The 17,981-nt window shown below is 40.6% G+C and overlaps 1 protein-coding gene across 1 annotated transcript; it reads left to right on the forward strand.

The window, feature by feature from the left end:
* Nucleotides 1-323: 323 nt before the first annotated feature.
* On the forward strand, nucleotides 324-15,070 carry CDK1 (cyclin dependent kinase 1). The gene is made up of 8 exons (XM_038411549.2): nucleotides 324-543; nucleotides 3,442-3,497; nucleotides 5,063-5,219; nucleotides 7,493-7,616; nucleotides 8,184-8,354; nucleotides 9,170-9,333; nucleotides 9,470-9,611; nucleotides 14,687-15,070. The coding sequence occupies exons 2-8, from the start codon at nucleotides 3,461-3,463 to the stop codon at nucleotides 14,801-14,803; spliced, it is 912 nt and encodes a 303-aa protein (XP_038267477.1). The 5' UTR covers nucleotides 324-543; nucleotides 3,442-3,460; the 3' UTR covers nucleotides 14,804-15,070.
* The last annotated feature ends 2,911 nt before the right edge of the window (nucleotides 15,071-17,981 follow it).

Consider the following 17,981-nt stretch of genomic DNA (forward strand, 5'->3'; position numbering starts at 1 on the left):
GGAGGTGCTGTGATCATTCACATAAAGTAGAAAAAGTCTGCGGCAAATTGAAGATGTCTCACTGAAACACCCAGGAAAATCCTTCATCGCAGGAGGGATAGACTTTAAAGACTCTCTTTAAATAAAGCTCAAAGCAAGGAGCCTTGGCACCTGTAAGTGCTGGTGGAAGCACCAGCAAAACTTCCTTGAGTTTTGAAAGGACCCGCCCACGTTACAATACCTGCTCCTTGCCTTTGTATTAGAAATCAGTGGGACGCTCAAAAGCATTTGCAGGTTGACGAGCCCAGCCGCGCTTCTTCCCCCCCCCCCACCCCCACCCCCACCCCCGAAGACCGCCTTTCAGCTCGTGTTTGGCGCCTGCCCAGGAGGGCCTGCTGATTGGCCGCTTTGAATATCTCGGCGCGACGCTATTGGTGGAGCGGGGGCGGCTTAGCGCGGTTAGTTCGAATCGGCCCCGCAGCGGCGCCCGCAGCGTCCTCTTTCCGCGGCTCGCTGTGTGGGGGTTGTTCTCGCAGCCAGCCAGCCAGCCAGCCAGGGAGGGAGGTGAGTGAGTGACCGACCGACCGACCGTGCGGCCGCTCGAGCCCGGGCCCGCGGGGTGAGGCGCAGGGTCGGGGCGGCGGCAGCTTGTAGCGGGGGCTGTTGAGGCGGCAGGGCGCCTCTCCGCCTGGTGACTTGCCTGGGCAGAGGGGGCTTGCCGGAGGGATGGGGTCTCGAGCCGGCACCCGGGCAGGAATCCGGGGCATCGGTCCCCCCCCGTCCTGAGCGGGGCATGGGCAGTGGGTGAGGAAAGGGCCCCTCCACCGGCGGGGTGGCAGGCCGGAGACCGGGCGCCCGGCGCTGGGCCGCGCAAGGGCATCGCCTCTGTTTGTTTCCGGGCGTTCGCAGCCGAGCGGCGAAGGAGCCGGCGCAGCTGTCTGGCCAGGGCAGCCGCTGTGTCCTCCTGTTTCGTTTCATGCCTCTTGTATCCCCGCCGGGCCGCGTCCCGGCTCCTGCTCAGTTACGTGTTGCTCTTCCCGGGGCGAAGGGCAGAGGCGACCCGTCCTAAGAGTCGGAGCAAATTTCGTATGTTAAATGCACCCATGTTAACTGAGTGCAGCAGTAGGAGCGTGTTGAACGTCTTAAAATCCACTCGTTCTTTGAAAGCTGCTAAATCCCTGGCCTTGCTCGCAACCGCATCCGGCCAACGAGGCCCGGACGTTTTAACAAAAAATGAAGCTGACTCGCTCGTACCATGCGAAGGTAAACACCACAATCACTGACAAATATACCAGGCACTAAGTGGAGCACCCTAAAACTAACACACTTCTGTCTGAACTCACTGCTAGTAGATAAAAAGTAATGACCAAATATTGTTAATTGACAGAGATTAGAAAGGGGAAATACTTCCGTTTGTCGTCTTTGAGCATTTGTTTATAGTCAGCTTCACTCTTTCCCCGCTCATAGAAAGCTTCCTGTGCGTGGTGTGTTTTTTCCAATACAACAGCACAGAAGAGCAAGAGTTAAATTAGGAAAAGGTAAATAAAACCATAAACCGCATTGGGATTCCTGAGCAGGAATAGTATCTGAATGACTGTTTTAAACTGTCAGATTGATACTGCATCTTAAAACACTTTCAGTTTTCATAATCTAACTGGTAACATTATTTTAAAACACTATATGAATGTTAATGTGATAACTTTGTATAAAAACACTGTAGGAATTCATAGTATATAGACACATGATGGAAAGGCCTCTGCCCCAAAGAGTTTTTCTTTTACTGTGTTCTCATATGTTTGTAGTAAAATTGTCTTTGGGCAGAATTACTTATTTTTTTAACTCTTCTAACCCCCCTCCCCTTCTAAACCCAAATTAAAATGTTGGGTGATCAGGTTACCAACCTCATAGCCACCCCCAAGGCTTTCTTAAAAAAAGTTTCTTCCTCTAGAAGACTTCAGAGAATGAGCCTGTCAAACTATGTAGAGATTTATTTTGTGAGCCCTTGAAATAACTTGTGTTAAGGGTGTACTATTACCACATCAGTTTGAAAACCATCTTCATGTTGGTTGAACAGTACTTGCCCATGGGCCTGATTCTCCTTCCTGATTCCTCCCTTCCCCATCTACAGATTTAACTGTTTACTTCATTATAAAATTGCATCAAAGCAAATCAGGTAAATGCCAATAATGATACAGTAAATCCTTTCCAAACTTAATGTCTCTGGTTAGCAGTGTCAGATGAAATGGATTGAGAAGTTGTACAGAAAATTATGTATGACATCCCCATCATGTGTTTAAACTTCTCCCAGTATCCTTGTCCCTAAGAATCTTCCTCCTCTACCTTCACCTTAGTCTAGGACTGTAGTGGTGCTTGAGGTTTTTACTATTGTGACTTTTTTCTTATCAATGCAAATATGTTCAGGGCCTCTCTTTACTGTGTATTAGAGAAAATATTCCTATAGCTCTATTGATTAAATGTCAGACTATTAAAGTATAAAGTACAAGTTCTTTACTGTGAGTAAATTGGATGAGCTTGGGGACAAAGGAGGCAGGACCTTTGGGTGGGTAGATGGTGGGGAGCACTCTTGGGGCAGCCTCTCCTATGCTTCCCATTATGCCCTCTTCACTCCCAATCTGTTTCGCTCTCCTCCCTACTGTTGAGGTTCCTGTCTCCTTTCTGTTCCTTGTTTGTTCTTCCTGCTGGTGTCCAACCATTTCACTGCCCTTGGTGGTAGCACTGCAAAGTGCTGTCAAATGCGAAGCAAAAAGAAAAAAATTGACAAAGTATAATGTCTATTTCCCACCCCCAACTATTTACATACAAAAAAATGCAATTTTTCTTCTATGAGGGGTCTCTGCCTATTTCCACTTGTGGTGTAAGCCTGTCCTCATGTCAGCAATCAAAAGAAACTAAGGGGCGATTGGGGGCCACTCTACCATTTATATCTTCTGACCATGATGCGAGAGGAAGGGTGACAGACCCCAGTGGACACAGCTAGAAAATTCCAAACTCTCAGCTCTCAAGTATGAATATGCAGAGGCAACACTCAAAGAACTATAGTTGTTTAACAGTAACTTTTGTCTCAAGATCACTGTGTCCCTGTTATGCACCTCCACTGCCTATCCTAAAGTCTTGTGCTGTTGTGAGTGGTTGGAACCCTGAATAAACACTGTTTTGGGGGCTTTTTGCTTTGTCATGGAGGTGGAGGAGTGAATAGTAAGGGAAATGTCTTCCCTGCTACTTTGTCATAACTGAGTTGGATGAATCCAAGTTTAAGCAGGATACAAAGCTTATGTGCATATTCAGAACCTTCCCAAACTAATCTAATGTCTCACTAAATAATATATATTGGTGTCCAGGGACCAGCCATATATTCAATGGCTCCTTTGTATTCTGCTTTTAGGATAGCAACCACTTACCTCTGGTTTTGTGTCTCCTCTCCCTTCCCCCACTCATTTCAAGGCAATCCTAACAAATAGCAATGGATGACTACACAAAGATAGAGAAGATTGGTGAAGGTGAGTAACACTTGATCGATTATCCTTTCCGCTATGTAATTTTACTTATCAATTTGTTAGACACTGAAGGAAGCTTATTCTGCAGCTATATCATGTATTAGTACACTTAAGCTCCTGGATGAGTCTGTATAGAGCCACAAAGTGAGATCTGACAAGATGAATCTGTGGCTCATCAAAATAAATGAGTGCACAAGTGCATTCAAGCATCTTTCTATAGTGCCAATGGAGTAAGTGCAATCTCCTACCTGTGGTGTCAGTTGCCTGCATTCATGCTGAGGATTATCTGTGTGCATCTCAGATTGTATTCCACCCCTAACCCTGAGAAAAGTGGGAGGAGAACAGACTGTAGGCTTTGAGGTCTGCCCCTATACAGTTGAAGACCTTTTGGCTCCCTTAAAATGTGATGCATTGGTTGGACCACAGATTGTGTTGTGGCATAAAAGCAGTTGTGTCCTGTTTACATTCTCCTCTGGGGGCACATGTAGAAGAGTATTAGTATCTGATATATCCTGGCTCTGGACTACATCCTGCCCGTGGAAGTGGTATGATCTGATATCTTTCATTTAACTATGAAGATGCTAAGTCAATAGCACTGCTGTGCAGAAGTAATGTTAGTCTATTGTAACACACACACTATAGCACATTGCTGTGGAAGGAGATCACTTTTGTGCTGCGTATTGAGTTTCTCTGTGGAGGTATTATCCACGTTCTTTGTGCTTTAGTTAAAGTTAGTTTAAGCAGTTAGAGATCACTTTATAAAGTAGAAGATTATATACTGTCTTTCCATAAACTCCAGATTTTATGTTGACTTGAGATTTTGAACTAAGTTCTTTGGCCTAATGAGACTTTGCAACAAATTGTCTCTGGCCTTATGAGAGAGAACGGCTAAACCTAGAGTCTATTCACTTTTGTAAATCTGCTTGTTATGGGAAATCACGGTTGTAAAATACTTACATACTGTACTGTATGAAGTTATGAGCCTTCTGAAGTATTACATAAGCATGTATGCAAAGATCTTAAAAAATATGGGTTTGTTTTCGTGTTAAAGAATTTCAATCTTGTGTATCTGCTCTGATTTAAAAATGCTTCAAGAAAAGTATGAAAACAGGCCACCTTTTAACTACATCTCTTCGTACAACTTTCATTTTAGCATAACAAAGCTAACTTTATCAGGAACAAAAGTACAAAAATCCCAGTTTAAAACAAAACTAGCTTCCTCAAAATTAAAATAATCTCTATATGGCTCAGAATTTGATTTGTGGAAGTAATCCCAAAGTTTTAATCTGTCTTTCCCAGCTGATAAAAGCATCCCTTTTCTGGCCATTAATGGCACTATCCACTTCTGGCATGCAGCACATAAAACGTCACTGATAGCATAGATACAGAAAATGAAATACTAACCTTATCCAGATTGAAGTGTCTGGTTTCATTGCAGTGATTCTTTATATAGAACAAAGCCTTGTTTCATATGAAATGCCTACACATGACTTGATCTGTTCTTAAAAGTTCACCGTGTGGTTTAGTGTGCGCCAACTTTTTTTTTTTTTGTGTCTGTGTGTGGTCAGGTACCTATGGTGTTGTGTATAAGGGTCGACACAAATCCACAGGACAGGTGGTTGCCATGAAGAAAATTCGACTAGAAAGTGAGGAAGAAGGTGTTCCCAGTACAGCAATCAGAGAAATTTCTTTACTAAAAGAGCTACATCATCCCAATATAGTCTGGTATGCATGCAATATTCTCAGATTTAAGCCAATTTCTCTATTGGGAAGGGCTCCCTCTCTCCTCCCACGTCAAATCTGATTATTAAACACTCTCTAGTGAAAGAGGAGGGCCTTGCTTTTGCTTCAGTCTGAATTTCTCATAGCTACAAATCTTCCATACAGCCCCAGATAATGACTTTTTCCTCTGCACATCCTTATTACTTAGTGTCTTTCTGCTCTTCTTCCCACTACCTCCTCCACCCACCGCTTTGGGAATGTTCTAAGATTCTCATTTGTTACTTTGGAATCTGTACAGCATAGCTATCCTTTTTCCAGCTAAAGAGAAATGGATATCAACAAGATGAAATTCATTATAGACAAGTGTAAAATATTTCACTTAAGAAGGAAAAATCAAATGCACAACTACAAAACGGGGAATAACTGGCTAAATGGTAGTACTGCTGCCAAGGATTTGGGGGTTATAGTGGATCACAGATTGAACAAGTCAACAATATGATGCAATTGCAAAAAAGGCTAATATTCTGGGGTGTATTAACAGGAGTGTCCTATGTAAGACACAGGACGTAATTGTCCTGCTTTACTTGGCACTGGGGAGGCCTCAGCTGGAATATTGTGACTAGTTCTTGGTGCCACATTTTAGGAAAGATGTGGACAAATTGGAGAGAGTCTAGAGGAGAGCCACAGAAATTATAAAAGGTTTACAAAATCTGACCTATGAGGAAAAGTTAAAATTAGGCTTTTTTTTTTTTTTTCTTGAGGGGAGTGGGGGGGGGGGGACTGAGTGGGAACCTGATAAACCTTCAAATATGATCAGGGTTATTACAAACATGATAGTGATAAATTGTTCTCCATGTCTATTGAAAGTAGGACAAGAAGTAATTGGCTTAATCTTCAATCAAGGGAGATTTAGGTTTGGTATTAGGAAAAACTTTTATGACTATTAATATAGTTAAGCACTGGAATACGCTTCCAAGGGAGACCGTGGAATCCTCATCATTGGAGGTTTTTAAGAATAGATTAGACAAACACCTTTCGGGGTGTTTGGTCCTGCTTCAGGGCAAAGTGCTGAACTAGATGAACTTTTGAGGTCCCAGCCCTACATTTCTATGATTTTTATGGCTCCCTTCTGGAATCAGTTTATGCTGTGTTATGCAGTGAGCCATGAGGATCTCCTGATACTTCAAAACTGCAAGTAACTTACCGGACCCGAGTGACTGACCACTAACATGGTTTAGCTTGAGTCCTGGCTGTCTGAAGGGTTTGCTTTGTTTTTGCGGCAGATATTTTAAAATGTATAGCTGTTTGTTTGATAGTGCACTTTCATAATTGGTACAAATCTGAGAGCTGTAATTAAAATTTTGGGTATTGGAAATCTTTGAATTTATAGTAGAATTGCTTGACCTTAGAAAACCATTTAATATATATTGCCTCTAAAATATTCACTTATTCCTCATAGGGTATACAGATCCTATTTGGCTTAACCGGGGCTTTATTTGATAGAGATACTCACCAGTTAAGATTAAAAATGTCTTTGTCTTGTGTGTAGGTTCAAATCACAATCCACATCTTGTTTTCTTATTTGACAGGGGAGCATAAAAACCGCTAAATTACAAGTCCTATTTTAGGTTCCAATCTTTCACTGAGCTGTCCATGTGTAGACCACTTCTCTCACATAGAGTACCACTGAAATAGGAGTCTGCTTATGTAGAGCTCAGTGAGATTGGGCCCATAATATAGTAATTTAGGCACTGATCGAACTTCTATGGAAGTAATTGTCTTCAGTGGAAGTTAGATAGGGCCTTTACTTATTTTCAAAAGTTTCACTAGTACCTTGTTTGCCATTTTTAAAAAGAGAGCCTCGTCCTTTTTTTGAGTATCTGCTTCCCAGGATCTTTTTCTGGATGATGATAGAGCACTGTTCCCTCCTGCCTAGAAGATTTGAATTCTTAGTTTCAAGTTGGCCTGGCACTACCAGTTTAATTAATAATTTCACATGTGACTGATCTCCCAAATTGCACTGAATCTCATTGCTTAACAATACTGCTGAGAGGCTAAATAACCCTAACGCATGCCAGCTCAGATGAAAGCCAAGAGAAAACCAGTGACTTTCTGACAATGTGGATGAATAGCCTCAGCTGGGGAAGTGCTAAGCAATTCTAAGCTCTGAGATTCTTGGAAAAGTGCTTGAGCAGTAATGTCAGCTTGCATCTGTGTAAGGCTTTCAGGGGAGGTGTAGTATGGAGTTAATGTATCATAGATATATTTTTCATTAGTCTTCAGGATGTGCTTATGCAAGATTCAAGACTGTACCTCATCTTTGAATTTCTTTCTATGGATCTCAAAAAATATTTGGACTCTATTCCATCTGGCCAGTATGTAGATTCCATGCTTGTTAAGGTAAGGGAGTCAATATAGTAACTATCAGTGTCACTTCATCTTGTATTTTAAAGATGTATATGGAAAGAGCAAACTGTGAAATCTGCCATGCTGGAAACACTATTTTGTTTGTTTGTTTTTTAAAATAATACTTCAAGCTGCATGACTACTTTTGATGTTTCTTTCCTTTCACCCCTAAGGAGGGGAGGCTTGGGAACAATTTGCTGGTATCATTAAGAGGTGGGCCTTCTGAATCTTAAATCTGACATTTTGTCTAGTGCACCCTCAAATTTTTTTAGATGCATTTCAAAACCTAAAAATGACTTAGTTCTAATACAAGCATTTGAATAATAGACAACACTGTTACATATCTTTTTTGCATTAATCATAACAATGTTGCCTTCATGAAGAGAATTTTGTAAAGTTTACTTACAGTTTGCAACGTTATGGCTCTTAGCTGACCATTTCTATAGTATGTCAACTCTAGTGGCAGATCTGACATAAGCAAATAGTGCCACATGATGCAGAACAGTAGTTTGCAGTAAAGCTAATTTTAATTTTTTCCCTTCTCGTATTTCACTCCTGCAGAGTTACCTGTACCAAATCCTGCAAGGTATTGTATTCTGTCATTCAAGAAGGGTTCTGCACAGAGACTTAAAGCCTCAAAACTTGTTAATAGATGATAAAGGAGTAATTAAATTAGCAGATTTTGGACTGGCCAGAGCCTTTGGGATCCCTGTCCGGGTGTATACACATGAAGTAAGTGAATTGCAGTGTGTTTTTTCCATAACTGACACAACAAGGGTTTGTAGGCACTATGATAATAGGTATAATAAATAACTCTCATTCCAGTTTCTCTCTCTCCATTAATGGTTTCTTTGAGGAAATGCTAACTGCTAATATAAAGTAGCTAAAAGAATACTGTTAACTAAGAAAAAAGTTTTCAGAATAATTCTATCTTAAAATTACATTTTAAAAAGATTACTATAGCAGTGAGACTACTTTTTCCAATTTCAATTTGTGCATTTAACAGTGACAGCTTCACTGTAGTCATTTCTCTCTTTTACTCTGATTGATAGACAAGCTTTGTTAAGTGTGACAACAGTGTTGTTGTAATAAAATGGTAGGTTGAGGGATGAATCTTGAGTAGATGGTACTTCTAACTTTTAAACTGACTTTTTCAAGTTTATTATGTCCACTTACCCTGAGGTGCTCTGAACTACAACACCTAAAAAAAACTCCCATGGATCATAACAGACCTACAGAGCATGACTGTTTCTGTCAAAATGCTAACAAAAATAGCCAAGAACAAACAAATTTAACTGATAAACATAAAAATATATCCACTCCTCAAAGAGAGCAGGATGTAATTACGGCAGATAGTGCTATTCCAAATAAATCAATAGGTCCCACTTGTAGTAGTTTAGTTGGCAACAGTTCTGATTATATTTTATTAAAAGAATTAATATATTTGGAACAATTTTCCCACTGGAAGATGAGCCATACTTTTGTACAACCATCTGGAAGATTTAATGCAACTATAAATTACAAATAAGAATTTTCTTGTGCAATAGGTAGTGACGCTGTGGTACAGATCTCCAGAGGTGTTGCTAGGATCTGCTCGTTACTCAACTCCTGTAGATATCTGGAGCATAGGTACTATATTTGCTGAAATAGCAACTAAGAAACCACTGTTTCATGGAGACTCTGAAATTGATCAACTCTTCAGAATCTTCAGGTATTTAAGACACAATCTTTGCTAAATACATAGCGATGCAAAGAATGCTTTATGAAGCTATACTCTGCATAACATTTTAATAATGAGTTACAATTGCTCAATACAAATTATCAGCTCTTTGCTTATTCTTTTGTAGAGCTTTAGGGACACCCAACAATGAGGTGTGGCCCGAAGTGGAATCCTTGCAAGACTATAAGAACACATTCCCCAAGTGGAAACCTGGCAGTCTGGCATCTCACGTCAAAAACCTAGATGAAGATGGACTAGATTTACTCTCTGTAAGTGGCCTTTTCTTCTAAACTTCATCTCAAGGAGGCTATTGGGGGTTAAAAGTACCTGGTGTCTTCTAAGATATCTAAAACCAACTTAATCCAGCTTGGTATAACCATAATGCAAAAAAGAAAGAGTACTTGTGGCACCTTAGAGACTAACAAATTTATTTGAGCGTAAGCTTTCGTGAGCTACAACTCACTTCATCGGATGCATTCGGTGGAAAATACAGACTTGATTAGCAACATCTTCCGAGCAGGACGCTCATTTTGACAGGATTGTTTAACGTTTGTAACTGATAGAGAAGGCAGGAAACTAAAAAAACCAAAACCTCAGAGATGTTCCAATAAGCCTCTTTTACAGACTAGCCTCCTTTTAGTCTCTTGCTCAAGAGAGAGCCTCTCCACCCCTAAAGGATACCTAAAAGAAACTGGAACAAAGAATAGTAACCATGGGGGTGTGAGTGATTGTTGGACCCAGACTAAAAGGAGGCTAGTCTGTAAAAGAGAGGCTTATTGGAACATCTGAGGTTTTGGGTTTTTTTTATTTTATTTTCCTGCCTTCTCTGTCAATTACAAACATTAAACAGTCCTGTCAAAATGAGTGTCCTGCTTGGAAGACGTTGCTAATCAAGTCTGTATTTTCCACCGAATGCATCCGATGAAGTGAGCTGTAGCTCACGAAAGCTTATGCTCTAATAAATTTGTTAGTCTCTAAGGTGCCACAAGTACTCCTTTTTCTTTTTGCGGATACAGACTAACGTGGCTGCTACTCTGAAACCTGTTATAATGCAAAGGTGCTTAAATTTTGCAATAGTAAAGGCCATGCAGGCAGCTTGCTGGGAGTTTAGTGACTGTGCCTAATTAGCATATTTATCCATTCTGCTTCCTTGATGGTTAGCAAACTTTGGTCTCTGGACTATTGGAATAATCTCTCTTGATCTCATCTTCATAGCTATAGGTAAGCAAGAGGGCAGCCAGAGCTTGTTTTATATTAGTGAGTCAGAGAGGCAACTTAAACCTGAAGTTTTAAATACTTGTCATTGAAGACTGCATGGCTCTTCCGGGCTGTACATTGAATTCCTAGTTTCTTGGCCAAATTAAAGTTTGTTATAGCAGTCTATTTATCTTGAGTCATCCTTTAGCTTGGAGTTTTTTGAATAAGATCTATTGAGTCTCTTGTTTACACTCTTACCTCTGGGCCAAAAGGTTCAGCTTCTCTGCCACGGTTGGACTTGTTCAGTTCTTTACACAACAAGAGGAATTCAAAGCCACCTTGTGTTCCGATCTTGCAAAGTAAGCTGGGGCCACCCTGGTCATTACTTGGATGGTAATCAGGTGTGTTAGCGATGTACCTGCTGTATCTGATGGCACTTTTAAAGTTGTATTGAACCAATGTTTGGTTTGTGGAATTGTACTGCTGGAATTATGGCTTTTTTTTTTTTTTTTTTTTAAGGAAACTTCAAAACCATTTGTACACTTCAAAATCAATTCCTCAGTCTGTCATACTTAGAACTGCAAGCCCAACCCTTCCCCTACTCTTTACAATCTGTAAAAGACTGGATTAAATTTGGGGCGGGGGGAGACTTCTGCCTTTTTCTACTTTTTCATATGGAAAATATCAGGTTTTCATTTGCCTCTTTAGAGGGCCTTAGCAAAATCTTTAGAAATCAATAATGATGTAACCTAGGATTCTTGGACAGCCTTAGACTTCGCATCCTTTATTCTCTTAGTGGGGATGAAAGGCTGCAGCTCAGGTTGCAGCCCTGTGTGATGTAACTATTCATAGCCTCCTGGGATTTTTCTGTGGTCCTCTAACAAAGAAGGGAGGGAAGACCTGCATTTCAAATGTGGGGTGGGGGGAAAAAACAAGTGCCAACTTTTTCCTGAATCTTGAGACATTGATCTTAATACCTCTGTGGAGCAACACAGCACTTGGCAGTGGTAGTGTGTAGTTCTCCTACAAATTCCTACTGTAAATTCGCTTCACCAGTGCAGCTTAAGTTAATATGAAAGCCTTGGTCTTCCCTCACTTTTTTTTAGGATGACCTGTGACCACAAAAACATTGAATGAAAGAGTAAGGGTGATGAATCTTTAACAAGGTCTTCCTTTCTCTGTAATCTCACTAATAATAGAGTTTTTAAAAATCCCTCTTGTGTGATCAGTATTTAACTAGTTCTGCAGTCATTAGTCTTCCAGCTTAGAGTACCCAGGCTTCTAATGTAAAACAAGCAGAACAAATAATAACTGAGGGGTGGCCAGGCCAAATTTGAGTGAGTGGCATTGTGACCTGGCACATGGGGTTGCAGACTCTTCGATGCTGGGATTGAAAAATACTGCCCTGAAAACTTTGTGGATATTAATGTATGTGTTAAAAGGTTTCCTAGCCATACTCAGTTAGACAACAGGGTCAAAGCACTAATTTTCTTTAAAATACAAACTCCTTGATTGGAATAAATGTATTGATGGCCCCAGTTCCATCTAGATTACACTGGAAAGTCCCAATCACACAGTGGGAGGAAAGCTCCAAGTCTAAAAAGAAAAAAGTTTTGGGGGTCATGAGTCAAAAAAAGGTTGAACCTGTGCGCTAGCATACGGAAGCAAAGTATGGCACAAACCAACACTTTGTTGACAGTGACTATCTTTAATACATGATCATCTAAAACACATCAAAGCAGAAACTTTTGTTACATAATTTGTGTACATATATTTGTGCAGATTTATAAAATGCCTATCGAGCTAGCTCCCTCACTACCTTGTGTGTCAAGACTATAGGACACTTATTTCACAGTGGAAAATTTTGTTAACAAAAAAATCCAACGGTGTTCTCCATTTCATAAGTCGACCAACAGTGTCAATAGATAAAGAATCTGAAATCCAAATTTAGCTCAGATTTCAGGCACTCAAATCTACAAAATGTAGCTTGCTAAGATAAAGCCATATGTTAAACTAGGATATGAAGACAGAAATGTTTCAAGTCTTAATCACTTCCCTGACCATATTCAACTTCCTTTATCAGAAGTAAAAAGGGATATGCTAATGATATCTAATAAAGCAAAATTGCCTAAGTTTGGAGTCGTACCAGGACAAAAGCAAGCTTTTCATCAATTAAAGTTGCACAAAAAAAGACTGTTAAATTCCTTTTAACAGTCACTGGTCAAAACTCAGACAGGACTATTCTACTTGAAAGATAGCAGCACAGAGTGTAAAATTGTCTGAGAGGTTCCTGTATCTCAGAAGTTAACTGGCAGTGCCTTCCAATATGGCTTTCATATCTGAGTTGCATATTTGGGCAATCAGTACTTCAAGGCTTATAAGGCTTTCTGGTAGCTAACTTATAGATTTAATAGTAGTGCTACATGCAGTGGAACCTCAGAGCTACAAAATGACCAGTTAACCACACATCTCATTTGGAACCAGAAGTACGCAATCAGGCAGGAGCAGCCCCACCCCTTCCCCCATAAAACAAGCAAATACCATACAGTACTGTGTTAAATGTAAACTACTAAATAAGGACAAGATTATTTGACAAGGTAAGGAAACTATTTCTGTACATGTTTCATTTAAATTAACCTGGATAAAAGCAGCATTTTTCTTCTGCATAGTAAAGTTTCAAAGCTGTATTAAGTCAATGTTCAGTTGTAAACTTTTGAAAGAACCATAACATTTTGTTCAGAGTTACAAATGTTTCAGTTATGAACAACCTCTGTTCCCAAGGTGTGTAACTCTGAGGTTCTACTGTAGATGTTTTTCCCATAAGTGCATCAGCTCCCAAAATTAACTAACATAGGTTGTGAGTGTTCATTAGAAAACCCTATTTTCAGGGATGTAACTGAGCTGTAACATGTTATTTAGGACTAAAACGTGATACACAAGTTCTAAAGCCAGAAGCAATATTTACATTTCTATTTTATAGAACTGTTTAACCAAATGAAGTTCAGGGCTTGGAAATTCAAAGTGGGAGACCTCCCAGTAGAGACAATGATTAAGTTTTAAAAATATTCAAGGACTTGCTATTTTGTAGTGGGTACCTTGACCCTCCATTATCCCTCTGCCCACCTTCCAGAATCTGAATTGGCTCTTTTGAGGCAATGCTCCTTGTCTTCCTTGGTAACTTGGGGGGGGGGGAAGGGGGGAAAGTCAGGAGGATTTGGAGGGAAGAGGTAGGTGGAGCTTTGGGAGTTTCCTATCAAAAGCGTACCTTTTAACTGAAAAGAGGTTACAGCAAAGGAAAGACCCATGCCCTGCATAGGCTTGTCTTAGTTTTGGGACTGACTTACTGTGGAGTAGTCCCGCTGAGTTTAAGTTTTTAATCTAATTTAAATGGTTCCTTATGGGGCCTAGAAGGCCCTTGAATGCCATAGTAACTAAAATGCTTCCTTTTCTCCTTAGTACTAAAACTGTGGGGAGACTAATAATACACTGTATGTAACATCTGTGCTGAATCTTTCATCTTTGTTCTGTGGGAGCAAAATCTTGCCATTTTAAGCTGTTTATAAAAAAAAAAAAAAAATCCCTGGTCTGTCTTAACCCCATCTACATTGAACACACTTGCATACCTCTCAAACTGGGTTTCACATTTAACTGCTCACTCATGCACACATACAAAGTATTTTATATGTATTAGTGTAAATATTGACTGTCAAACTGTCAACTTCACATCTGTTTAAGAATACTGAATTTAGGGAAACAAATAACTAGTGTGCCTATTCACACACTTCTTAAAAAGCATGGAATACTTGATGATATTCTGCACTATCAGGAAACTAAAACTAAGGCAAAGGCTGCCATGAGATATCCAGAGTTGCTTTTAAAAGCATACCTAATGCAAACAGGTGAACTACCAAACATAGTGGCTTGGTTACTAAACCAGAGGGTAAATGAATGAATGCATTTGTCTCATTTTGAAGTTCTAAGAATTGCTGTATTTGAGATGTTGGTTCAAATACCTTTTTAAATGAAGCTTCTTGGTCAAAGTGAGCTTGGAAGTCATTGCATATAGGAGAACTCCTTTTTCTATTAAAGTATTGGCAGATGAAGCTCAACCATGCTTTATAAGTAACTAAACTATTTTTATCCCCAGAAAATGTTAATTTATGATCCTGCAAAAAGAATCTCTGGCAAAATGGCCTTGAACCATCCATACTTTGATGACTTGGACAAATCCAATCTTCCAGCCAATCAGATTAAGAAATTCTAATTCACCATTGGACTAAATCCACCTGAGTGGTCTGAGCAAAATAGTTAATCGTGACATTTTTACTATTGAGTCTGTCTAACTTTTTTTGTTTTTGTATGTGTCTGTCCTTTCTGCTCTAAAATTGCAGCTGTATTTAGCGTGTCCTGGTTTAAATATTAAATGTAAATAAATATTAACCTATTATTAGTGCTGAATTTAAATACAATGCAAATCTTGCTGCTATTAATGCAGTCCACTGTTTCTACAAATAAAGCTTTAAATCCTCCACTCTTTTGCTGGATTCTTTCTGAACCATAGATGGGGAGTACCCAAATGTGAAATCTCAAGATATTACAATTCTGTTGCTTTGCTCCTCATTCATTACTAATGAGGTAATACCCCACATAGGGAATTCAGAGGTAGGCCAGTGCTGTTGCTGGAGTCTCCAGGACCATACTGTGCCCTTCAGCTCAGGCAACCAGATTTTCTGCCTTCAGTAGTTGAACAAGTTGGCACTTAATTTCTTCTGAACATTTTTGTTTTAAAGCCTTCATTTTTATTTGGTTTTGGGCAGTTGACTTCTCCTCCTCTGCTATCTACGCAATGCAAATGTGGTGATTTCAACTATATGGATGTGGGGTTGCACAACCTCTGTCAGACTTCTCTGTCCCCACTCTGGCAGTACAAAGCTGTCCTACCAGTACCTGGCTTAAATCTCAGCCATATGTCCTGGAGATACATTCCCTATGTGAGGCAACATTTACAAGCTCTACAGAAAGTGAATTATGACTAGCATGTTCCCAGCCAAACCTCTCACTTCCAGGATACAGAGCTCAGCAAGGCTAGCATATCAGGTCTCCATCCTAGCCTGAAGAGCCAAGTCTCCAATACAGAAAAGCCTGATCAGGAGCTTCTGAGGTTTCAGGGGGAAAATCTGAAGATGAGAAATCTATCTAGCCAATTTAGGGGCCATGTTCCCTCTCCTCCCTGGACTGGAGAGGGAAATCCCCCTTAAACTAAAGGACCTGCACACACACACATCCCCCCCCAAAACTGGAGTGGGTCCTCAGCTCTCTCGGGAAAGAAGGAGAGCTTCTATACAGCTCTCCTTCCTCCCAACATGAATCCCCAGATTCTCATGATACTCAGAGGTAAGTCTTACAAACTCCAGAGACTCTGGGTCCAAAAAGGCAAAAAATTACCGTCACACAGCAGGAATTAGTATTGTTGAACACATGGAGTGAAAAATAAGATGTTGAACCCCTTCTCCTTTGCCTCTTTCCTCCTGGGGAGTTCTGGACCTTTTCTCCTATAGAGAGGCTCCTGCAGTGTTTGTATCCAAGGGCTTGTCTTCACTACCACATTATACCAGTACAGCTGTATCAACACTAAGGTATGCTGTGCTGATGGGAGAGCGCTCTCCAATCAGCTTATTACTCCACTTCAAGGAGATGCAGAAGTTGTGTTGGTGGGAGAGCATCTCCTGACATAACATGTAGACATGGCTTTAAGTCAATCTAATTTGCATCCCTTAAGGGAGCGGCTTTTTCGCACCCCTGAATGATGTAAGTTAAATTGACTTAAGTGGTAGTGTAGACAAGCTCACAGTTACTGCCCTTCTGTAAGCCTTCGCTCCTGTGCAAGCCTGCCTCAGCTTGCAGGTGTGGTCTAATGGGGATTGTGCTTGTCTGGTTTTCAGCCCAAAGACCCTTACTCTGGCAGGGCAAAGGGATCTGATTCTGAAAGAGGAGGGGGGTCGCCTGCTCCAAAGGCTGGCTCCACATTAGCCTTAGGAGCACTTCAGGAAGATTGTGACCAGAACAGGTACATGAAGATTCCACTCCCCGTGAAGCTGCATCCTCAAGGGATTACAGCGAGGTAAGTGAGAAATTCCTTCATATGTTCAAAATGATTCTAACCTACTGAGTAAAACCTCATGTGATATTAGGTTGCTCCTCTACTACTTACTTGTGTGCTAGCCAGCCTTTTGGGGGCAGGGGGAGCAGGTAGCCTTTCATTCTCCTGGGGACCTCTATCAAGCTACTGCCACAGTCAAGGTGTGTACCAGTACCCCTTCTGTTTGGTCCTCGGAACTGGATGAATAGTGTATTACCTCCCTTGTGTAAACAGCCAGGGGAAGCAGTACTATCTCTCTCAAAATCCTACGAGACTTTTCTAGGACAGGATGTTAGTGCCTTGCAAGGAAGTCATTATATGTTCCCTTTCAAGCATTATTAGATGCATGTTTTCCCATCAGTACCTCCGTTTGATGGTGTCATAAGATCCAAATGAGGACATCTGATTAATCCAAATGTTAAACTAAAATGTTCATATAAAAACAAACTTAATTCTGGTGCAGCAGTAATTCCCAGTGAAAGATGGTCCCCTTCAGAAGGTGACTTCCTTCCAAAAGACCCAGTGATGACAGTACATGCCAATGTCAAAGCCTCCTCTATAGCCTTTCAGACCAAATGTTATTCATATAGTCCCAGTCTACACTTAATATTTAAATTGACCCTAGCTCTGTTGCTCAGGGATGTAAAAAAATTCACACCACAAGCACTGTAGTTCAACTGATCTAATCCCTTGTGTAAGTATGGCTAGGTTGCCAGAAGAATTTTTCCATGCGTCTAGCTACCACTGCTTGGAGAGGTGGATTATCTACATCAATGAAAAAATCCCTTCCATCAATATAAGAAGTATCTACACTCCATTGCTACAGCAGCATAGCTGCTCGTAGACACGCCCATATTTAGCAAGGACAGCCTACTTTGTGGTTCCTTATTCTTGGTTGGGAGGCAGCTGTCTTGGTCACACCCTTGATGTGATTTGTGACCAACAATAGATTCTAACTTGGCTAAAAGGAAACAATGGTACACTCAAGAATGTTTATCCTAAATGGATATCTAATGCATCCATACTTACATGTGAGGAATTGTTGGTGTGAAACATTTGAAAAGGCCTCAACCCTCACTGCCAAAGACAGAATAACAATTCAGGCACATGAAGGGACTATCCCTCTGGTGGAAGGAAAAATCAAACAGAGGACTCCAAGGAAATCTCGATAATTTTTTCTTCAAACCAACAAGATTCTTAGTATGAGAGAGACAAAAAGCATTTTGGTATAAGAGCTTGCAATTTCTGTACAAGACTCTTACTTTTCTGCACCTGTCTCAAGTGGCTGGGAGTAGTCCCAGCA

This window comes from Dermochelys coriacea, chromosome 7 (genome assembly GCF_009764565.3).
Source record: "Dermochelys coriacea isolate rDerCor1 chromosome 7, rDerCor1.pri.v4, whole genome shotgun sequence".
NCBI classification, from domain to species: domain Eukaryota; kingdom Metazoa; phylum Chordata; order Testudines; family Dermochelyidae; genus Dermochelys; species Dermochelys coriacea.